Source organism: Trematomus bernacchii, unplaced genomic scaffold (genome assembly GCF_902827165.1).
Source record: "Trematomus bernacchii unplaced genomic scaffold, fTreBer1.1, whole genome shotgun sequence".
Classification (NCBI taxonomy): domain Eukaryota; kingdom Metazoa; phylum Chordata; class Actinopteri; order Perciformes; family Nototheniidae; genus Trematomus; species Trematomus bernacchii.
Genome location: NW_022987593.1, coordinates 17,388,804 through 17,413,628, shown reverse-complemented (window position 1 = coordinate 17,413,628; position 24,825 = coordinate 17,388,804). Strand labels below are relative to the sequence as shown.

Sequence of the window (24,825 nt, the reverse complement as noted above, 5' to 3'; positions counted from 1 at the left end):
TAAAAACACTTGGTAAAAAAATCATGAGTGAGGCTTTCATAAATTGCATTTAGCTGACGCTTTTATCCAAAGCGACTTACTATTTAATAAATGATAAATGATTATTCATAACAAATATGAGTGATGTGTGATTATTATTCATGCTATATACTGATATAGGGCTAAGTAAGCAATCAATCCTGCAAATTAACCCTTAGTTGTTCACTATATTTATTCAGACAATGTGAGTTGAAATACAGAAATTCTGCTCCCACCTAAGGCCAACGTTGCAATATTACAACATTTCCCTAAAAACTTACCAAAACGTAAACATTTTTAAAACTCTTTCATTTCTGCTCCGGAGGCCAGGGGTAAAATTGGGATTTGATATGGGGGGGGGCTCTGTTAGAAGGTGCGACGGGGGGGACGGGGGGGAGAGTTAGACGCTCGTGAATTGTCAACGGGGGGGGGGGGGGGGGGGGGGGGGTTGTTGTCGGCCGTAAGCGAACCGGGCCGTTGGCGTCCGGCCGTTCTGTGATTCACAGCACAGGGACTCTCCCGACGGCCAATCCGTGCCTCCCCTGACTGCACGTTGCTGACACACACCGCTGCAAACTCTCTGCACGGAGGAGCCGCGGAGGAAGAGACACACGTTCACTAAGCCGAAAAAACTATATCCGGTCACAGTGATCTGCTATTTTAAAGTAAATTCATCACATATCGACCCTAAATATAGCATATATATACACTGTGCCACTACAGTTGATCTGTGTGTCTACAAAGAAAGCTTTTCATTTGCTAGATGCTGATGTAGCTATTTGGATTACTTTTGAAGATGCAGTTGGGAATATTTCCTCAACCCTGCTTTGTTATTTTCAGAAAAGTGATACTTAAATAGGCCTATAAAATGATAGAATTTAAAAGAGTCTTGAAAAAGCATGGTGATGGCAATAAATGCATTAATGAATCCCCAAAATCTACAGAATACATTTAATTTAAGGGGAGCAGTTACTGAGAAGTATATAATGAGAACTGCTACCAATGGTGGCCTATTTAGTTTATTAAGAAATACATATTTTTAGCTTATTTCAGACTCCAGCTTACATACATTTCCCGCCTAAGGATAATATTCCCACAGTGCAGCATAATGTACAGTATCACACTGTATTACAAATTCAAAGTAAATGACTGTGGGTAATACAGCAATTTACTGCCTAGATTACAGATTTTGTTTACGGTGTATGTTGCATATTTTAAATGTATTGTATGTACTTGTTTAAAATGAAATGTGTTTTAGATTGACTTTTAAAATCTAACTAACTACAGATGAAAAATAGCGTCTTGGCTAACTCTAAGAAGAAAGGGTAGACATATCTGTACTTAGTGCCAAGTAGCTAAGCAGGTATTCACTCAGAGGGGGGTAGGTACTAAATGCCACCCATTTACATGTAGGCAAACAAAGTCAAAAATCAACATACAGTAGGGGGGTGGGGGATGGTGAACGGTATGGTCAATGTTTGTAAACACAATCCCCAGGATGTGTCCTTATCAAACCAAAATAGAAAATGCAGATATTACACTCAGACATCTGAAAAGTCCTTATAAAATGATAGAATTTAAAAGAGTCTTGAAAAAGCATGGTGATGGCAATAAATGCATTAATGAATCCCCAAAATCTACAGAATACATTTAATTTAAGGGGAGCAGTTACTGAGAAGTATATAATGAGAACTGCTACCAATGGTGGCCTATTTAGTTTATTAAGAAATACATATTTGTAGCTTATTTCAGACTCCAGTTTACATACATTTCCCGCCTAAGGATAATATTCCCACAGTGCAGCATAATGTACAGTATCACACTGTATTACAAATTCAAACAGATGAAAAATAGCCTCTTGGCTAACTCTAAGAAGAAAGGGTAGACATATCTGTACTTAGTGCCAAGTAGCTAAGCAGGTATTCACTCAGAGGGGGGTAGGTACTAAATGCCACCCATTTACATGTAGGCAAACCAAGTCAAAAATCAACATACAGTAGGGGGGTGCGGGATGGTGAACGGTATGTGGGACACTGAAAAGTCTATGTTAAAAAGCCTCAGTCACCTTAATTCATGTAATAAAAACATCTCAGGTCAGTAACACTGAAAGCTAAATGTGCAATACCATGTTCAGCTATGTTACTATTTATAATGTTATTGTTGTTACAACAGAAGATGTTTTTCTTAGTTAAATGTATCAATCTGGTGCACTTTGAGGTCAAAATTAAGAGATTTATGGATACCGCTGGAAAAAGCTGCAGTACATATGCCGAGCCTGTACGTAGCACTGTAACTTCCTCCACAAAAGCAGCCTTCTGTTTATTCAACGTGGTGGGGGCCGAGGGAACCGGGCAGAGTTTTTCGCCGGTCAACGTGTGTGAAAGTTTAAATCTTCCTTATTGAGCTTTAAAACAAATGAATAACGACTATATATAATAATAAAATAAACACCGGCTGTTGTTATGCCTGCTGTAACGTTAAATTACTCCGTTCTCCGCTTGTAATTATGCCGTTACAAGCTTCATAGTTGTATTTATCGTCTAAATTTGCCGAAACAAGTTTAATATTCTGAAAGCCAAGACTTTGTTTATTTGAAATCAGATGAAAACAAACTGTAACGGACCCTGCCGTGTTATCTATGATTACTATATGCCTTACTGTACATTCATAATTTCAGCCGGAGGGAGGGGGGTGACACTGCGGAGGAGCAGATTGCGAGTGAGAGGTGCCTGTCATCTTCCCTTTACAAGCTTCACAAATGTATTTATCGTGTGATTTTGGAAATAACAGGTTTCATATTCTGAAAGCCAAGACTTTGTTTATATATTATACGTGGGTAGCTATGACGTCAGAAGGAGTTACCGTAAATGAGAGCTGCCGTAAAAGTGTTTCTAGGATTTCTAAACGAACTATTACAGCTGTTATAAAGCATTAAATAAAAAGTCATGAAAGAGATAAGGAGGAGAAAAGGTTTAAGGAAGTAAGCAATGAATACAGAATGTCGAAATCCTCTGTTTCACGCGATGTCGAACATTGAAGACAGAGGACTAGTGACTATTTCTCTTAGCGGATGCATGTCAATTTAAATCAATACATACAACTATTTTTTAAATCAATAAAAACATTTTCTAAATCCATAAAAGCATTTCAATTAAGATTGGGAGTCATGTCGTTACTTTGTTGAGAATGTGGCCATGTAATAAACGGGATAATTTGCAGCGACTTGGTCATTGTGGGGAAAAATAACACCCAAGGATCCTGATCGTTTCAATGAAGTTGAATACAGAATATTCATATTTGTCAGTGATTTCATGTCAATTCGGCGAACATAAACATAAATGATCGTGGTGAAGATGATGATTAAATTAGGATTAAAAATCGGGAGAGCCGGTTGCATTTCCTCTCGTTCGTTTTTTTCGACTAAACAACATTATTTTGTTAAATAACAACATGGTGATGTTTTGTAAATGATTACATGCCTTATTTAGCACAGACTATGATCCTATCCGTGACATGGATCTTAACGAAGATCTGCTATACATTAGTACCAGACATACTGTACATCCAGCTTACTGTATCGAAGTTGATTTCACATGAGCTCCAGTGTGGAACCCCACTGCACCCCCTGGTGGATCAATGATCCATTGCAGCTGGCTTCACAATAATTACATTTATTTATCACGGGGGCGGTATCAAGTCAAACTGGGGGCAGGCTCTTCATCACGAACCGATCACGGGCCGATCACGGACCGTGCACGAGCCAATCACGACCCTCGCGTTTCAAACTGTCTGAAATAAGATGCTCCATCTGTATGTATCCCCGGTGTTCCAGGGAACTCACCAAGTGTCAGAAAACACAACCCTCTCTATTTTCCTCCATACCCAAATCTCTAAAAAAGGGGCTGCAACGGATCTGATAAAAACTGATCCAGATTTGAACACTTTCCTGACGTCAGGACGGTGGCGCTACGGCTATTGGGCCAACTCCACCAATCAGGAGGAGACAGCCACGGCCATTGCCGTTCGAAAGCGCTGGAGACGCTGTAGTACATATGCCAGGCCTCTAGATGGTGCTGTTGCTCACAGAATCAACCCTTGCAAAAACAGAGCTAACATTTTTCAAATTGAGCGAAATGAGGCATGGCCAAAAATGCATGATCTGTTTGGTATTTTGAAAAAAAAAAAGTATAAATATGCCTTATATAGGTATGGACCTACACTATATTATTCAAATATAGCATGATAGGTCCACTTTAATTTTTATTTTGGGGATTTACAGTAATTCATGTTCTCAAGCATAGTAATAATGTAAAGAGGAAGGAAACCAGCCGCAGAAGGAACACACTGCCTTCAAAGACCATATCCTCCTTATTTCTGTAGAGCTGTTTTTGGTGATATACTGATAGAGTATTTCTCATGTGTGATCTACCTGCAAATCTAACAGAGACGTGAGGAGCAGCTATGAAGTTAAAAGCAGCGGCGAGTGGATTGGTGGTCTTCCTTCTCTCTGTGCAAGGTACAGTACATCTACATTTATATTGTAAGTCAGTTAATGCACCTCAGAGTGAAAAACAGAGTGTTTGTCTGTGTGGATAGAAATGATGACTGTACATAATTGCATTAGCAAACAAAACATGCTTTGAATAATTGCAAATTAGAATTCATCGCTCTGTTGAACTTCCTCTGTCGTCCTGCAGTCCTCAACACTTAACTTTAGCGAGTCTTTTTCCGCCTTAGAATACATTTAGAAGTATTTGATAATGTAATAAATCAATAACATAACATGAGCTTGTGTCATGTCTTTAGTGTTTTAAGAGATAACCTATGGTAGGAGTTGCAACGTGGATAAAAAGCGTCACTAATGAATACTTTTTTAATGAACAATGAGTCAAAGGAATGAGGGGTTGCTTGTAGAAATGAAAAGACAATAATAATCACCTCACTAAAGTTTAAGCTTCTTTTAGATTATTGTTTTGCTTTTATGGCAAAAAAACAACTTTACTGTTTTTCAGCTGCGCCCTGCAACTGAACGCTCTTTCTCTCTTTTATGGCGGCCACAGTTTTGTTCCTGCAGGTCAAGTGTTTGTGAAGGTGTGTGTACGTGAATGCATGAACGTCTGTTTGCATGCATGTACATGATCGTAGCTTTTGCATTTTCTTCATTTTTTGCCTCCATTGGACGGTGAAAAGTGTAAAGACTAACTGGAAACAGGAAGAGAGATCTGGGTATGACATGCAAAAAAGGAACCGGGGCGATCACAGTAACAAGTTAGTGCAGTAAGTAACTATCAACGCAAGGTGCTATATGCAGCTTTCTTCAATGATAAGACCTCTTAAAACTCTACACTTCAGGCATCACCAACATAAGGATACACAAAGTTACTGCAGCATGAAGATGGGGACATAGTAGTATTTATCTGACAAAACAAGACTGAACATTGGATTTATGTTAAGAGTCATTTAGAAACATGACTTTAAATAAATACTCATGTGGTTTAGTGGATATTGTAGCTTTGATAAATATCAAATTTCTGCAGAGAAGTCAGATGCTTTCTTTCACCTGACAATGAGGAGACCTAGGTGCAACGTGAAACATTTGTGTAGACTTTTGCAAGCAATTAGGAGTACAATACTTTGTTATCTTAATATCACACGCCTCAATGTTCTGCTTTTCTTTGAAGTTTCCATTCACGCCCTGCAGCAGCCTGATCACTGAGAGAAAAGCAAGCCAGGAAAGAAGACTCTTTGTTCTGATCCACACCCTCTAATATGTTATTCTTATCTTTTTCTAAGGTTTGAAATCTAAGTATTTATCTTAGTATTTATCAGGTAAATAATGCGTTAAAGGTTAAATACACTGCAGCATGATGTCCTACGTCAACATTATATATGTTGTTGATGCCTCTGTTCACTGGAAACAACATTAAAACATTTTAAAAGTATAAACCCAGTTAGAAACAAACATCAGAACATTCCCGTCTATGTAAATTAATATAATATAAAATAGTAAAAAGATGTGTTTGATAAAGCTAAGAAAGTCTAATGAGTCTGATGAATGTTTCTGATGTGCTCTGTGTTACAGCGGTTCAGGGTCAGGATGACTGGGGAGTGACTTACTCTTCTACTGAGATCTGTGCCGTGAAAGGATCAACAGTGGAGATAAGATGCAGCTACACATACCCATCCAGATGGAAAGGAAGTGATAACACAGTACAGAAAACATTCTGGTTCACTCAGAAGAAAGGTGGTGAACCTGTAGATCTGACCACAGAGTCCGAGTATGCAGGTCGTGTAGAGGATCTCTGTGAAAACAACATCTGCACTCTGAGAATCAGAAACCTGAGAGAGAGCGACTCAGCTGAGTACAGGTTCAGGATCATAACAAACCAAGACGTTTATGCTAGTGAACCAGTCACTCTGTCTGTCACAGGTAACACTTTGTTTGTAACTTTGTAAGTTAGCTCAACATTTGGTCAACGCTGCAGTGAATGTCAGTGCCTCTACTACACGTACAATGACAGTTCAGTTTAACCTGATTGTTTCCTCACAAATCCAGGTCTCCAGGTGAAGGTGACCAAAACAAGTTCCTGTGCAGGAAGCTGTATATATGCAACCCTGAAGTGTCTCAGCAGTTGTCCTCGAGCTTACCATCGTTCCTACATCTGGTACGAGAATGGACTGAAATCACCAAAACAAGGAGAATCTTTTTATGACTATTTCTATCCTAAAGAAAGCTATGCCTGTGCTGTTAAAGGATATGAGAATTCCCCCTCTCCTTCAGTGTGTGAGTTCACTTACAGTCTTCCACCAACATGATGCTATACCTTATTACATAAAAGGGAGACACTGTCCACATCAATACATTCAGCCTTGAGTTAAGGCAATTACATTTTCATAATAATTAACTAAAGATATTTCATTTTTCAGGTGTTAATGGTCAAGACTGCAATACAGTGGCTTACAGTGAAAGAAGCATCTGTGCCTTCAACGGATCTTCAGTGGACATTTCCTGCACATACAGCAGTAATGAATATGTTCAATCTACATTCTGGTTCAGTCCTGAGCGTAGTCATCAGGACCTTAGTGAAGACTCCCAGTATGCAGGTCGTGTTCAGATCCTTGAAACAGAGAGAGGACGCTCCACTCTGAGGATCTCTGACCTGAGAGACTCAGATTCAGCTCAGTATCTCTTCAAATTCAAAACACCAAGCTTTGCATGGAGGAGTGATTTATCTGGAACAACTCTGACTGTCACAGGTACTGATCATCACTCACTGATGAAAATACACATATACGTTATACCTTCAAATACAGTCCTCGCTCTCACGTCATCAGCCTCGCAGCTATTCAACAATTAATATGTTTACGAAAAAAAAGTTAACATTGCTGAATATCAAATTCTTCCTAAACCACCAGCCAGCGTTAGAGATCTTTGGACCTCACATTTCTTTACATTTCAAGTTTTAAGAGATGCATTTGACTTCAGAATGCAACATTTGGGTTGAAGTTTTCTGTAATTCTTAATTATTGCAATAAAAAGTGAAATTGCAATTTCAGTTTGTTCTAATAAGGTGCATCCCTAGTTTTTAAGTTAGCACAATTGTGGCTAACATTGGAAGTCAGAGCAGTGCGCTGTTTCTTAATGTTTATGTCACAATAATTATGATATATAATTGTGATTATCACTTTCCCCATGGTCCTGCTTGATAAGGTATATTCAGTCACTTGTAGTTGCATTTCACTTTCCTTTAGCTTGATTACACGGAAATGGTAATTGAAAATGGCACTTAGAGAAGTAAAGGGAACGTTTTGATATCGGTAAAAGTGTGTATATTGCAATATTTTAAGATGTAAATGAATAACAGTTTAATGTGACTATTAAAAAGACTGTGCTCTTCATCTGTCAGCCCCCTACCCCTGACGACAAAGAGCCCCCCTTACATAACAAATCCTGAATAAACCGCTGGACCAAGTGATGTAATATTGTGTCATTTCAAATGTTTATTTTTCTCATATCCAGCTCTGCAGGTGCAGGTGATCACAGCAACAGTCCAGCAGTCTAATACCTTAGCAGAGCTGAAGTGTCACAGCAGCTGCAGTCCAGCCGGTGTTTCCTACGTCTGGTTCAAGAACGACGAGAAAATCATGAAGACGGTGACATTTTCTTATAAAGGCTTGCTTCACCACGCAGACAGGATCTCATGTGCTCTGGAAGGACATGAAGGCTTCCCCTCTCCTGCAGTGTGTGAGTTTACTCATAAACACACACACTGACAATACAATGACAATTTCACAGGATTCTTCTGAATCTGAATGCAGATGCCGCAGTTATATATATCGAAAAAGAAAGCTTAACTACAGCCAGTAAATAAGCCATTTTAGGTAAAGAGACATACAGAAGACATAGATTATAGTGGAAACCTCATTTTGAATAAAGAAGAGTTACAAACAAAACTAAATATCAACAATAACAGAAAATCCTTTAGGCACCAAGATACCCCACAAAGAAAGATATCACAAATGACTGTAGGTCATGCAAGGTTGCAGGTGATAGATGAGAACATTTAGATTTTGGAAGCACCTGCAACGTAATGTAATCATGTTGAGAGCCCACAAGATAATTTAAGGAGGTGAAATAATAAAAGCAGCAGCTATGAGTTGAACTGCAGCAGCGAGTGGATTTGTTGTGTTCCTCCTCTCTGTGAGACGTACTGTACATCTACATTTAAATTGTAAGATAGTTTAAACACTTTAGAAATACAGCACCATTTAGCATGGTAACACTATGTCTGTATGGATGGAAATAATGACTGTACATACAGTACCTACATTAACAAACAACTCATGCTTTAAATAATTGCCAATTCATCGCTGTGTTGAACTTCCTCTATCGTCCTGCAGTCCTCAACATAACTTTAAATACATGTTGTTCAGTTGCTGTTGTAGCTTTGATAAATATCTAGACATTTCTGCAGAGATGATGCTTTCCTTCTGTCAATGAGGAGAGATATAGCAGGTGCAGCATACAGGAAGTAATCAATGTTTTTGGTTTTTGTCGACTTTTGAAAGCAATTAGCAGTCCAATACTTAAAAATAAACTCTCTGTCAGTAATTTGTTATCTTAGTTTTACACGCGTCAATGTTCTGCTTTTCTTTAAAGTTTCCATTCACACCCTGCAGCAGCCTTTCCACAGAGAAATACTCAACATAGCAAAGAAGACTCTTTTTTATGTACCACACCCTCTAATATTTATTCATTTATATTTAACCCATTAAGGTAAATTATTATAATATGAACAATGTAAGAAAAACATTTAATACTGAGTTTTGTAGCGTTTTCCCAAGCTCCTCAACCCAACAACAGGTTAAGGAGGTGAACAAACAATAAGATAATTATAATAATCTTCAATAATACATTTTAGTTCATAGTGATTAACAGGTTAACATCACAGTCTTCATTCGTTGCCCTGTATCGACTAAAAATCAGGTGTACCTTATTGTAGTGTAAAGTTTCAATGTTGTGCACCTTTTGGACAAATGTTAAATCCGTCAAACATGCATTTTGTCAAACCATGTTCGAAGTCCAAAATGCAGCTACAGTTCATTCAGCATTCAATAATGTAGATACCCTTTGTGCTAATCTAGTGAGAAACACATTCTTAATATTTTCTGTTCACACATCTCCTCCAGATGCTCCGAGGCACCCTTCTTTGTCAAGACCCTCTGCTGAGATAAAGGAGGGCAGTTCAGTGACTCTGACCTGTAGCAGTGATGCTAACCCAGCAGCTAACTACACCTGGTACAAGAGGAATAGCAATGCAGACGTTCCTCCTCTCAGTGAAGGACCACAGCTTGTCTTTAACTCCATCCAGGTTTCTGACTCTGGGCAGTATTTCTGTTCAGCTGAGAACGAGCTGGGGAGGGGGACATCTAATTACATCTCTATTGATGTGAAATGTGAGTATTGGTTATTATCGATGTAATTTACAGTCAGTTGTAACTCAGCTTAAATCTGTCTAGTTCTGCATGAGAAGATTGTAATGGTCATAAATACTCTCTTCAACTCTACCTGCTTCACATTGCATGGAATCCAGATAACAAATAGGTAACAAATGATGTACAGGCAGTAACTTCTAATCACATTTTATAGAGTAGGTAATGTTTACTTAAAGGTGGGTATAGGTAATTTTGGAGAAACCAGCTTGAGTGCGCTAGAATTTGAAAATACACAGGCGGAAAAAATCTGCCACTTCCTTACAGAGCCCCTCCTCCAACACACACAAACGCGCACATGACCAATGAGGGCACGAGATAAGTTTGTGCACAGATGGAAGGCTGACAGGCAGGTAGGCCAACTAATCATTTTAGCCGGCCCGGCTAAAATGATTCGTCGTGCTTTTTACAGTATTACGGCTTCCACAGATGACATTTTTTTATGGATTTTTTGTCAAAGCACTTAAGATATTCATTGCTATCGGGATGTTAAGAGCATTCCATGGAATATAACAAAAAGTGTATCTCGAGCCGGTTTCTCAAACTTACCTACCCCACCTTTAATTGCGAAACACCTACTGAATATTTTGTAAATTAACTAATATTTACTTTAATTAATGTCAATAGGTATCTCAAAATCCTTCCTTAATAACCTGCTTTCACCGTTATATTTTTTTATGACCTACCATTTGTTTATATATTTGTGTTATTGGTGGTAACATATTCAGTAACAACCAACAAGTCAGTACTGTGCACCATTTGACTGGAGGAGAGAGAAATAAAAACGAATATGTGGTTCATCATAAAGTCAGGATTTGTTATTGGTTAGTTGCTGTTTAGTGCAGTACACGGAAGCAATTGAGAACTATGCATTTCTCAGGAGATACTCAACAACTGTCCGTTAAGATACGGATATCTTAGTGCAATGTATCGTGGTTTAAGGGTGACATTTTATGCAGATTTGGGACCCAGATTCAAACCGTCAAACATGCATTTTGTAGGACCACCTTCAATCCAAAATGCAGCTTCACTCAGCAGTTTAAACTTTTAATAACAATTTTGCTAATCTAGTAAACAACACATTGTCTTGGAATAATCTCTGTTATCACATCTCCTCCAGATGCTCCGAGGGTTCCTTCTGTGTCAGTGAGTCCCTCAGAGGACATAAAGGAAGACAGTTCAGTGACTTTGACCTGTAGCAGTGATGCTAACCCAGCAGCTAACTACACCTGGTACAAAGGGAGGAGAAATCCCGACCTTCCTCCTCTCAGTGAAGGACCACAGCTTGTCTTCAGCTCCATCAGTTCCTCTGACTCTGGACAGTATTGCTGTACAGCTGGGAACAAGCTGGGGACGAAGGCATCTAAAGACAACTCTATTGATGTGCATTGTGAGTGATTGTAGTTAGTTTCTTATTTCTACTTGCTTTACATTAACAGTCTGGTGTAATCACTGAGAAGCTTCAGGGGATTATAGAAGCTTTGTTGGGTTTAAAGTCCCAGAATAAAAAAATGACCCATCCATTTGTCACTCCACCTTCAAAGTCTAAAATGCATCTACACAGAGCTATTCACATGTTGTGATTTAAATACTCTGTACAACATGTACTACATGAGAAACAATATAGGGTCATCTTTGTTAACACATTTCTCCTCAAGAACTGGAGCAGAACTTTCCCATAACTGGGCAAAAGTGTAAATCCAAGAAAAATTCATGCACAGTACTGCCAACATGGAAGAAAGGCTGAATATATTGTTAGCAGAAGAAAGTCAGAATGAGCAGCTGCAGTGGGGCAAGCCTCAGTAACATCAGTAATCATAGGAGTGCTTCTCATCCTCTTTTGACCTTAGGTTTCAGTAAAAGTCTGGTCTGTATTTAAGGATAGCTCTGTCGGATGCCTTATTATGGTGTCAGAAGTTTAGCTTTCAATATCTTTTATTTTCAAAAAACACAGCGTGTTCACCAGGGGCGTCGCCTGGACCTGAAAACATTCGGGGCTTAGCCCACAGTGGCGGCGGCACTAGTGGCATTTTTCACTGCAACACTCCCCACACGCACACACACAGTACACTGTTACAATGAAGGCTCGATAATCAGCTCACGGCATATAGGCAGGGGTAAAGTGGTATTTTTTATGAGTGGGGGGCTCACCTCCTCTAGGGGGGTCCGGGGGGACGCTCCCCCGGGAAGATTTTTTTTAAAATATTGAAGTTAAATGCATCAATCTGGTGCACTTTGAGAGCAAATGAAGAGATCTATGGATACCTCTCTCAACACCCATATGAAGCAGAACTGTAAACAGATGTACTTTTTCTTTATGGATATTTTACTAATCACTCCCCTTTTAAACTCTATTCTTGTTTTACTGCCATATAGTATTTCATAACTGTTTTTCCTTTATTCTCTTTTTTTTTTTATAACTATAATGATCATATGAAGGTGTGCCGCGGAAATAATCTTTTGAATAATTTGTGACCAAACTGTTTGAGACCCACTGAGATAACTTAGACTAAAGTTATGTATCTAAACACTCAGAGAGTCCTTTAGCTCACCTGAGTCTCTCAGTCTGAGAGGAGAGGACTCACCTCCAGCTTCTTGTGGAACAAACAGCTCCTTATGTCCGTTAGTGCAGCTAGCTAACCAGATGCTAACAACACGGTCCATGCTGGCACCGGGCCCTCCCTCCCCCTCTCTCCCCTCTCTCTCTCTATCACACTATGTGATAAATGCGCTATTGCCACACACACACAGAGCCGAGTTTGAATGACACAAGCACACGTTTATTTCCATGCAACTCTCTGATTGGTCTGGTGTCATGCCTCTGTTGCATTCACTGAACACGGGAAATTACAGTGCTGCCGTCCTCTCTTGTGTCATGATGAGGTTCACGTAAAGCACGGTTAATGTATTATATTATTGAGGGAGAATTGTCCGGGGCTACAGAAAAAACATTCGGGGCTAAAGCCCCGGATGCCCAGGCCAGGCGACGCCACTGGTGTTCACAGACACGATAGACATGCTCAAAAAACGATTGCCCTCCCAGTCACAATCAATGCACCTGTGAGATCACTTATATGCTGTCGCCCCATTACGCCATCTAGTGTTCAAATAGCAAAACATATAAACCATTCTAATGGGCGCAACACATTATGTGAATCAGTCATGTCTGATAAATATCCAAGCATACAGTATACTAATACTACAAATGCAAATACTGTGACACTGGCATAAAATGGGACTAGTGCTTACATTTTAAATGTGCTATAGATGAATATTCATCCTGACCGTGGCCACTCAACAACTCATTATTTCAATGTACATTTGGAAATGTGTCTTTCTTATATCTTTCCAGTCGTGTGTATAAAACCGCAGGAGGTCAGTCTCCTAACTGACCAAGCTTGAAACCATGTTGACACATTTAATGCCACTGGTGCGGTATTAAAACCATAGACTGTATATATAAATGGACGTAGGGTCCGTGACGTCACCCATAGGATTCTGCAGAGTTGCCGAGAAGCCCTTAGTAGGCGGAGTCGGCCACTAACGGCTCGACAGTGACGTCTGAGTCTAACTCCCGCCTGCTCCAGCCTGCTCCAAATAAGGGCAAAGAGGCGGAGCCGAGGCGGGACCTTCTGCCTCCAGCTGGGAAGTAACAGAGCTAGCTCAAGCTAAGAAGCTAAGCTAACATGCTTCCCCATCAGCACACTGCCGTCACATTTTACGTTTCTAAGGTAAGCGGACATGAAACTATTCAGCAAAACTATAAATAATAATCTAAGTTATTGAGTTTTTAGCATAATACTTCAGAATCTTAAAATCCCTTAACGTTTGTATGCAATGTGCTAAATGCAACACTGGAATCAAGCAAATATTAATATGTTTGCCTGACATTAGTTATTTATATTTTGCTATCACTTAATTATACGTTTAATACATTTAAGTTAAGCTAAGGTGCATGTGATGGTAGCTAGTTAGTGCTCTTACCTGTGAGGCCTCCTCCAAACAGCATTATAACCAGACTGTATCATTAAAACTACAAGTACCAGTTCTAGATCCTTGACTTTAGACAAACAATTCAAAAGACAAAATGTATTTAAAGACCAATCTTTATTTGAAGGTGCCTCTTAACCTGGGATATTAGTTATACAGTAATAGTATTGACAATCTAAAAAAACTGAGCAACTCAACAGTCAACTTTATATTTCTTATTGTCTAAAGCATTTATTATTTTCATTTTCCCCTCTCATATTCAGTGTGGACGGATTGAGACAGCGTGGTGTCCAGAGAGCTGCAGAGACTTCAGGGAGAAACCTCCGTGTGATGGACGTCCAGTCTGTTGGTTTGGAGAGGACTGAGGGTCGTTCCTCTGCTAGAAGGACCAGGCCTGATGGAGGAGCCCATGCTGGGCATAGCTGATACCAACTGCACAGGCCTTGTCTGTCACTTTATTTGACTAAATGTGTTTACTTATACATTTAATAGGTTTACACCTTCTGTCCATATGTGCTTTTTTATTTAAAACATGTTTGATTAACTTTTGGTTCAGATTTCAATAAATTGAATTTGTATTTGCACTCCTTTTGTCCATTATTCTTACTGAAAATGTTAGATTACACATTCACATCCGACTGAAGATTGGCCCCATTTATTTGCGTTGCAAACTCTGCGGTACAAGGTACATGTTGTGAAGCTCATAAAGTGAGGCAAATAGAATTAATCAGCTGATGGAGTGTAGATGTGGAAATAGGTGCATTCGATCAGCTGACTTCACAATAAAAGTAGTTTCTTAGTGAATGTCCTGTACTGGTCTTAAAATCTCATAACATCAGCTTTTAATTTTCCTCTTGGATGTTCTTCTTGACCCTCAGAGAAGGAGAAAATGTTGAGTCGTGTCTTTCAGGCATGTCCTTTCCTAACAAAAATTACAGGAAACATAAAACATTATTGCAGAACAAGTGTGTTATTTATGAAAGAGGTGTGCTTGTGTTTAGGGGCTGTAGATATAATTATTTTGTAATTGTAATGTTTTATTTTATTTCAACAGTGAGCTACAAAGACAATCAGATTATGAATGAACAGTATGACATTCATCAACATTGAAATATATTTTATTATCAAAATAATATTTAACTGTTATCAAAACTTAGTGCAACTGTAGAAGCTTGCTCTGTTCTCTCACTGAAATCATAACTTTTACCACATTTTTTACAGACAATATTGAGAGATAAATAGCAGTTGTTAACATTCATTACGTAGCTGATTAAAATCATAAACACATAAATAAAGTACTCAAATTTCACTTACCGCAAAACAGCATTCATGCACCGTCTGTTTTAACCGCAGAGCGAGTCACAATAGTCCGATATATAAGCATGAAGAACAAACAAACACGGCCGGGATCAAGTTGTGTTCCCTGGATGAACTGACCAGGCAGAGTCCCTGTAGCTTCACGGACGGAGCAGCTAGCAGAGAGACAAAAAGCTAACAGCAGCAGTCACCTGACAGAGCTGTCACTCAATGTGACCACGCCCTAATTTATGCAAAAACTTTAAGACCTAATATAAATAAAAGGGTCGTGTTAGAAAACAATTCACTCACAGATCCATAATCATGAAGGTGGAATCTAACTATATTCATAATAATATTTATTGGATCCATAGGTAGAAACATGTTTTTTTAGGCTGTGAAATTGGGCATTTTAACATGGGGCTCTATGGAAATTGCTCCTTTCTGCAGTCAGCGCCTATCGGCCAATATATGAACTGCAGTTTGTGGCACTTCCGTATTGGCGTCCCGGCTCTTCCCCTGAGTTTGCCGCTTGGTTAAAACATGTAAAGTACATGCAGCGTCTTTCTAAGTAAAGCCATAACAAATTGCAGTCACTTTTGTTATTGCAACATTTGAGGTCCCAGAGGCACATTGCTACACAAACTGTGGAGAAACGTTGTTTGTCTACAGTGTGAGAAGATTTTGAGTCACTTAACATTGTTGTGATGCATCTTCCTCAAAAAGAAGAGGCCATGAAGAGAAAACTTGCGGCCAAATTTCATGATCAGGTCTATCAGGAAATATTTTAATCTGCCATCTTTGCAGATGTGATAACACCCTGTCTCATGGAGCAGGGTTTCTATTGTAGATGGAAGTGAAGTGAGCTTAATCATTGTGTTGCTGCTTCTGGTTTGTTGTAGCCATATGCCCAAAAAACTGTCCTGTAAACAAATATTCAACAAGTTGTCTCTCTTTTGTCCTCCAGATGCTCCAAAGATTTCCTCTGTGTCAGCGAGACCCTCTACTGAGATAGAGATTGGCAAATCATTGCAGCTGACCTGTAAAGGTAGCGCTAATCCAGCAGCTAACTACACCTGGTACAAGGACAACCAAACACTGCCTGGGGGGTCAAAAGACATTTATCAACTCGCCTCTATCACCTTAGAGGACAAAGGGAACTACCACTGCGAGTCTAAGAATAAGTACGGCCAGATCAACTCTACATCAGTACACATAGATGTCCAATGTAAGTACAAAACATCAACAACTCACTCAATGCAAATGTGTTGAGTAGAGATAGTGATTGTTAACCTGTGATGATCATTCCCTGGTAGAAACATTATCTAAAATAAATTCATAAAGGACGTCTATCAGCTTTTGATGTCTAACATATTCACATGCCATGTGTACAGTACGTAAAAAGAAGGTTTGTGATCCCTTGACTCATTCCTCTAGTCCATGCCAGCTTGGAAGCAATACCTCTAAAAAAGAGTTGGATTTCATGTAATGCTAATATGTCACTGTTACTTCTAAGGTTTCATTTGATTTAGTACAAAATGCCTCTGTGTTTGATAAAGGGATGACTCTTTATTGGCTGCAGCTGAAGGATTTGCGTTATTCGTGACATGAGCTCTCCATACGTTACTCCGTGATTTGCCTACTTGGCTTTCTTTATGTAAATCTTAAGGATGAAAACATTTTTCATGTTTCCAGTTTTATTTGTTTGGTCCACTTATGTCTGCTGAGAGAGTAAACCAACGTTTCATTCAAATAAACTGTTGCTTTCAACTAAAGGCCCTGACACACCAGGCAGTCACCAGAGAACTCGCCGACACCCGACACCCGACACCGACAGTTCCATCGACGAGTTCTCCTACGTATTGGCCGTGTGTCGCACTGGAAATCACCGCAAAGACTTCAGCCGAGCACGTACGAACTGCGCATGCGTGAGTGGCAATAACTCTCCTTACCAGCAGGCGGCGGTAGTGTGTATTCGTCATTCAAAATAGGCAACAACCGGAAGACAGAGAAGAAGAACAGACTGATATAAACAAACAAATAGCATGTGCGTTCCATTTTCACTCTCGTCCATCGAAAACATGTTTTAGAATATAAAAATACATGAATGATGAAATGAGCACATAAAGTGCAGACATACTATAAAATCACAGTTAATAGACCTGCATCTGATGATCGCAGTGTTCTGGCGGGTGTGTAGTTTATTGAGTCAGCAATGTAATAATGGCCACTTCTTGCTAAATTTACGATGAGATGAAAAACCGGACTTGACCAAACAAATCACGGAGCTCTCAGCAGAGGACAGCCGGGGACGCTCCCGCCGATATCAGAGATGTCCCTGCTATGTGTGGGAGGTAAGAGAGGACATTTAAGGGCTATGTTTGATGTCTTTAAGTATCACCTGCTGGTGTTTAGCTGCTGTCTTGTGCCTTAAATCGTTTGTTTACGTCCCTCACTTCCGTTTCGCTTCTCATTTGCTAGCTGAACAGCTGATCAGAGTGGTTTCTTGGCCCGATAGCTTGTGTCCGACACCCGGCCGATTCAACATGTTGAATCGGCCGGGTGTCGACCGTGAAAGGCCAAATAAGGCGTGTCATGGCCGAGGGTTCGGGACACACCAAATTGACTTTGGGCGACAAGGAACCCGTTTTCGCCCAACAACGCAAGACGGCCGATATCGGCCTGGTGTGTAGGGGCCTTAAGGATACGACTCGAGCTAAGTGGCACAATCTTTGCAGGAACAAAGTACACATCGTAGGATCAAGAACATGTGTGTGCTGCGAATAGATTGATTGACTAACGATCTTATCAATTTCCTAAAATATGTCATGGTAACAATCAGATGGTCCAAAGCTCCCCTCTGTGTCAGTGAGTCCCTCTGCTGAGATAGAGGAGGGCAGTTCAGTGACTCTGACCTGTAGCAGTGATGCTAACCCAGCAGCTAACTACACCTGGTACAAGAAGAATGAGGACTCTCCGAAAGCTTCAGGACAGATCTTCAACATCACTGATTTCAGAGCTGAACACAGTGGGAGTTATTACTGTGGAGCCCAGAACAAGTTAGGACGTCTTAACTCCACCTTAAATCTGAGTGTTGTGGCAGGTAAGTCATTTCGCACCACAGGACATCCCAAGAGGCACATCAACTTTAGCACTACAGTTCTTTGAAGAGCTAAGATACAATTTACTGTTACACTCTCTGGACAGAATTTTTATTTTTAATTCTAAATCTGAGGTTTGCTGCTCAAAGTTGCCAGACTTTTTGTCATACCCCAATAATTTCAAGGACAGACATAATCTACCTCCCCTCTCTGCTAGGCCACAGGCGTTAATCTGCATTGGGTTGTCAACCATTACAACCAATCAATATTTATGTTTGCCTTACCATTGGTCATCTTGCTAAAGTGAGGCTTTTTGACTACTTGCAAGTCTTCCAACACTCTCTGCTCTCCCAGTCGAGGTCAGCACTTCTTCACTTTTGACGAGATGCTAGGAAAGGTCTTGCCTCCCTTTTTTTTCAGTCACCTGACAGATTGCCAGAATATCTTCAAGTCCTTCTCTTTGGCATCGAAAACTATAGTTTCCCAAACTTTCCATTAAGTATTTCTTTGGAGTGGGCAGCATTCCTGATTAACCTCATCACTAAGTTGGGATCAGTTGACTGCTCTGCTAAAGAATCTAAGACAGAGATTTGATCATTTAAGTCAACGATGATTCTTTAGTCTGAGGAGCAAGGTTGGCCACAATCAGACCCTCAATTGTCAAAGCATTAGGGACCACCAAATACCAATGGTTGTTCCCGGTTTAAAAACGCCCTTGTGCTGTTGAGCATTTATTGGACGCAAAAGCAAAATAAACCTGTGATGAGTTACTATTTTAAATGCTTCTCTCTTAAGATCTAAGATTTAATAACTAATTATTACCTGTTAAGGAACTCAAAAATACCTGTAATAAAAAACTAATTGCCACTGTTTCCCAGGTTCAATGAAAACAATAGCTGCTGGATCAATAACTGCTGTTATTGTGTGTATCATATTCCTCATTGCCTTTCTGTTGATTAGGTAAGCAGTTCAGTTTTACTTTGATTACGTTCAGTAAGGCCACAGTTATTTAATTTTAAGATTCATTTCTTTGTTAATTCACTTTCTTTTCCAGAAGAAAGAGGTCCTCGAAACCATCCACGGAAGCTGGAGAGAGACCAGACAACGACGCTCAGGTGAGAAAGAAGATTTCAGGTATCACTAAGGGTCAACCCTCACCTGCAACTCATTTGAACAATTCATCATGTCCCAGTTTGGTAACGTCCTTATCCCAAACTAAATATTTTACCTTAGGGAAACGTGACTTAGGAGGTAGAGTGAGTCATCCATTAATCACAGCGTTGGGGCTTTGATCCCTGTCTGTATGTTTAAAGACCAAAATAAACGTAATCAAGATGCTCTTCATGGGCCATGTAGGACTTTTTCGGTGAAGCTTTGTCGCCATCTGTGTGTGAGTTTGGTGAATGAGAGGCCTTTTTGCAGTGCTTACTAGTGTGCAGGCGATTACCATTCCAGTCCCTATCATACTTTATTTTTTCCTCCTGTTAAATTCAATTTGATAAATCCATAGCTATGCTTTTGTCATACCTTAGTTTGCCTTTCCTCAGTCATTCTGTGTCATACGGTTATCAACATTATGTGTATGGTGTCTTTGGTCTTTCCATTGCTTGGGATGTAAACCTTTGCATACATGTAAGCATTTTTTAAATATTGGGGGATACAATGACAATAACAGAAGTGATCTCAAAGCAAGCAGCCACTTCAGGTCTGAAAAATGAAGCCAATGCCGAAGTGCCTTAAGGGTGCATTCTTTCCAATGGCCAGCAGAGAGCGAATCCACTGGCTATAACACAGAATCTGATTGTGTAGAATTCTATGAGAAAATGGCCCTACTTTTAACATGATTTATGACCTCAGTATACATTTTCCTGATGAGTTTATTGCTGGTTTTAGGTCTTCTTTAATGCAGCACAAAGTCTTTTGTTGGGCAACTTGTTGTCAAAAAACATGTTGTCCACAGTTTCTTTTTTACAACTTGAACCCATTTGCAGTCCTAAATATAGTTTTTGTTACATATTTTTTGTTCTTTGCTAAACCTTTTCATGTCACTAACAGAACATTGAGGTGGCAGTGGGCAAAATACCAAATTCAAGGCTTCAAAACCATAATTAGCTAAATTCATATTGATCATATCAACTTCTTAAATACAGTCTATGCCTCAAACCTTTTAATCACTTTTAGGCTTTGAAAATTGCGCTTGACCCTAAAAGATGAGGACATTTAATAAATCGAGCAGTCTTTGGTGCCTGATTTGGAATTTTTAAATGTACTGAAATTGCAAAGAAGCCTCATTGCAAAAGTAATGGTCATTTTGTCTTAAACTGTTAACCTGTTCCACTCTGAGCCTGTTTTTCAGGTCTCAGGCTCGAAAATGACATTCCCAGAACAAATGACCATATCTTCCCTTCTAAAAGGGTTAAATTAATAATCTTTTTTCTCAAAGTAATGATAAACCTGTGAGTTGGATGTAGAAAAGTCAGAATCAATATAGATGTTTTTTATTTTAAAGAAAATTCAGATTTTACATAGTAAAAAACTGTAAATTATAGTGTCCGTCCAAAAATTATTTTTGACTTATAGTGAAAACCACCCTTGGATGATGTGTTAGTAGACTAAAAGCTTTAGGAATCCAAAGTACAACATATAATAAGTACCCTGTATCAAGATTGATGCAAAACATGTGACATTTGACCTTTTTAGAGAGATTTAGCAAAAAGAAACCACTTCTGGGGTCATTTGGGTGGATTTTCCATATCTCTGGCCCCCCTTGCTCGATTTTGATGGTTGACACCTCTTTCTGACCGTTAGAGCCAATAGAATCGAAGGGGCAGTCCCCCATACACACACGTTGTGAAGAGAAAATGTGGGGGCTTCGCGCATGTAATTTTCCATCAGAGTGAACCTATCTCTAGCTTTGACATCTGGAAACGGAAAAGCAGTTTTAATGCTTATGGATTATCAGAAATCATTTCAAAGGGACACAGACACATTAGATTAACCTATGGATTAACTTCAGCAGCGTTTTTATCGTTTTAATGCCATTGAAGACCACTTTGGAGAGACTACAGAGCCAAGGTAAGAATGTTAGCATTTTTAGCTACCTAGCGTCACCTGTTTTGATGTCCGTTTTTGCTTATAACGTCGCAAATACGTATAACTCAGTGGTAATGTCGGTGTCAATAGATTCTGTGTCACCTCACGATGTGAATCGATGTGTTGGATGTCGTGAAAAGATAAATAATAAGGTTTTGTGAGTGATGTTCGATGCAGTAAGGTGTTAGCATTTTTCGCTCATTGCTAATTCAGAGGCTCAGTGTTAGCATTGTGGGTTTTCTTTAAAAAAAAAAAAAAAAAAGATCAGTTAGATGAGTTTCTTCCCGTTACATGGATATAAAACATTCATAGTTTTATTAAATGAACATGCCCTCACACACTGTTTCCTGCAAGATGTTGCGGCAGTGCCCCGGTACCGGGGTCTCTCGGGCTTAACAGGCTAAAGGCCAATCTATGAGACACTAACCACTACAAATATATGTTGTGTTTGTCTTTGTGATTTTTCCTTCAGGTACGCATGTATGACAGCCCTTCAGCTGCAGTACAGAATACAACACCAGAGCAGGAGGCCGAGGTTTGCTATGCCAGCGTGAGATTCATTAAAAACCAGGAAGAGGCTCTCTACTCCAACATCAAGCCCGCTCATCTCCGCAGACACAAGAAGGACGAGAAGGACATGGAGGATGATGTTGACTACTCTACTGTCACATCTAAAAGTCACAGTGCTACTGCAGAGTGAGTAAAAGATCATTTTGCTTTGCTACATAACGTTATTCTTGCTGTTTCATCGTTCTTTACAAAAACATGTACTATTAGTCATTAATGTGAGTTTATAATTTGCTTCATCAACAGATCAGAGCGTCATGAGGCTGCGGAGGATCCATCTGCATTGTACAGCATAGTCAACAAAAAACCAAGAGTATTGACATAACATCTATGTTCTCTTAAACAGTGTTCAAACAGTTTAAACATACATGTATAAATATAAGGTCTGAGTTATGACATTCACTGCTAGATTACTAGTATCATGTAGCTAACGTATGCTGAAGCTTGTAATTTATAAATACCAATACAGAAAAACTATTTTTAAGCTTGTCAAAGTAGCCTACATTTCTCTATGTACAATATATATTTACCACAATCTTTTTCTGCTCTGCTGTTCAGTTTAATTGCCTTTTTATTGTTTTACATTTTGATAATATTCATTTTATTCATATTTAACTTATCCTTCATTATCATCTTTGGATAAAAGTGTCAGCTAAATTACATTTAACGTAAGTAATACTAACAGTATTAGCATCACAGTATACTTGAAGAACTAAATGAAAAGTACTGTACTTACTGTACTGTAGGGGAGAGTGGGGTAATATGAGCCAATTGTTTACTTATATTGTCCTCTAGGCAAGGAACAATTTGATTAAAGTAAAATGAAAACAACTACCGTTATTCTGTCTTCTGTCAATCCAAATGATAAAAAAAATGGGCCATGAAAATATGACTTGTCTGATTAATTGCTAATATTTTTTTCCTGATAAGTAACTAGCCCTTTCATACATGAATTATGACAACCTCAGTCAGGAATGTTTTATTACGTATTTGTATTGCTCTTTAGGCAGAAAAAACAAGATTTAAACTTTTTTTAAATGTCCATTGTGATTTTTCACAACATAACCACCATGCAAATTGTTAGTCCCTCTTTTTAGGATCCGTGGGGTTTCACGGATTGCAATGTTGAATTGTGAGTCACCCAGTTTCATCCAAAAGTAAATGCATCGTTTGCAAAACCATAGCAGGAATAAGTTCTTAATTTGAACCTAAAGCCTTATTTTAGGCATCTCTATTTTCAAACTGAAAAGAGGAAGGAAACCCCTGCAGTGTTTTTAGCACATTGACATACAGTAGTAACAGAGGAAACGTCCTATTTCTCCTGTATGTGATACCTGATTTATCAGAGACGAGAGGAGCAGCTATGAGTTTACCAGCGAGAGGATTTGTCGTCTACCTTCTCTCTACACAAGGTACTGTACATCTCTTTATATTTGAAGGCAGTGAATGCACCTCAGAAATGCAGAAGAAGCTACGTTTATGAAAAGTATCGGTGCACAAGTATTGTCCCCAGCTGTGTCTTGTCATCTTGATTGGTCATGTATGTATTTAAGTTCTGGTTTGGTGGGTTCTTTTTGCGATTAGAGGGAATGAGAGTACTTGTCGGTTTTGCATTTATCCAGTTGCCCTAAATAAAGTTTATTTTCAGTTAAAACATTCGTCTGTATGCACTTGGGTCCACCCTGCACTGCTCAACCTTAACAATAGGACCTGATTTTTTATGACAATTCAACCTCAAGCCTTAGCTCAGTTTAGTCAAATAAAACAACAAGGGGCACTCATGTGGCTCACCTGTTAGAGAAAGCCATGTACAAAAAGGGGGTCCATCCAATGAAGGCAAAAAGGTAGAAATAATATAAATCTGCAGTAAAACAGTCAGAGTTTACCCTAAAAAAGGTTGACGCTATAACATTAGTTTACTTTGATGGCGTTGGAGAATATGTAGCTGTGAGAAATGTGGACTAAGCAGCTTCACCAATGAAAATGTGTCTCCTGATGTTGATATGAGTCTGATAATAGTTTCTGATGTGCTCTGTGTTTCAGTGGTTCAGGGTCAGGATTACTGGGGAGTGACTTACTCCTCTACTGAGATCTGTGCAGTGAAAGGATCAACAGTGGAGATAAAATGCATCTTCACAGGCAGTGTTAACACAGTTGAGAAAACATTCTGGTTTACTAAACAGAACGGTGGTAAACCTGTAGATCTGAAAACAGTCTCAGAGTATGCAGGTCGTGTAGAGGATCTCTGTGAAAACAACATCTGCACTCTGAGAATCAAAAACCTGACAGAGAGCGACTCAGCTGAGTACATGTTCGGGTTTGAAACCATCCAAGGTGGATCATATACTGGTTTAAGTGGAGTCACTTTGTCTGTCACAGGTAACACTCATGTTTTATATTTCCAAATGTTCAGTAGCTCAAAATAATATAATTGTACGGTGTGGTTTTTGCACGTATGTTGAGAGTTTTGTTCCTCTATCTTCTTCACAAATCCAGATCTCCAGTTGAAGGTGAGCAACTGAACTGTTGAATTTAATTAAATGTATTATGTCAACAAAGGTCACATAACTGTATTAGGTTAGTTGAAAGCAATAACAAAAAGTTTTAATACGAAATATTACGTTCTACTTAAAGGTGGGGTAGGTAATTTCGGAGAAACCAGCTCGAGTGCGCTAAAATTTGAAAATACACAGCCGGAAAAAATCTGCCACTTCCTTACAGAGCCCCTCCTCCAACACACACGAACGCGCACATGACCAATGAGGGC

General features: G+C 39.3%; 1 protein-coding gene across 1 annotated transcript; it reads left to right on the top strand.

Moving 5' to 3' along the window:
* Positions 1 to 4,479: 4,479 nt before the first annotated feature.
* On the top strand, positions 4,480 to 22,889 carry LOC117481990 (B-cell receptor CD22-like). The gene is made up of 13 exons (XM_034129935.1): positions 4,480 to 4,534; positions 6,101 to 6,448; positions 6,575 to 6,802; positions 6,946 to 7,275; positions 8,039 to 8,263; positions 9,709 to 9,975; positions 11,132 to 11,401; positions 16,265 to 16,525; positions 18,140 to 18,400; positions 19,277 to 19,358; positions 19,453 to 19,513; positions 21,964 to 22,187; positions 22,305 to 22,889. Exons 1-13 carry the CDS (start codon positions 4,480 to 4,482, stop codon positions 22,381 to 22,383), a joined length of 2,691 nt encoding a protein of 896 aa, XP_033985826.1. The 3' UTR covers positions 22,384 to 22,889.
* The last annotated feature ends 1,936 nt before the right edge of the window (positions 22,890 to 24,825 follow it).

What these genes read in the sequence shown, in the direction of transcription:
- LOC117481990 (XM_034129935.1), top strand. Translation starts at nt 4,480, where the DNA reads ATGAAGTTAAAAGCAGCGGCGAGTGGATTGGTGGTCTTCCTTCTCTCT. An exon ending in CTTCCTTCTCTCTGTGCAAG is followed by an intron (nt 4,535 to 6,100) that starts GTACAGTACATC and finishes TCTGTGTTACAG; the next exon opens with CGGTTCAGGGTCAGGATGAC. An exon ending in CTTCCCCTCTCCTGCAGTGT is followed by an intron (nt 8,264 to 9,708) that starts GTGAGTTTACTC and finishes CATCTCCTCCAG; the next exon opens with ATGCTCCGAGGCACCCTTCT.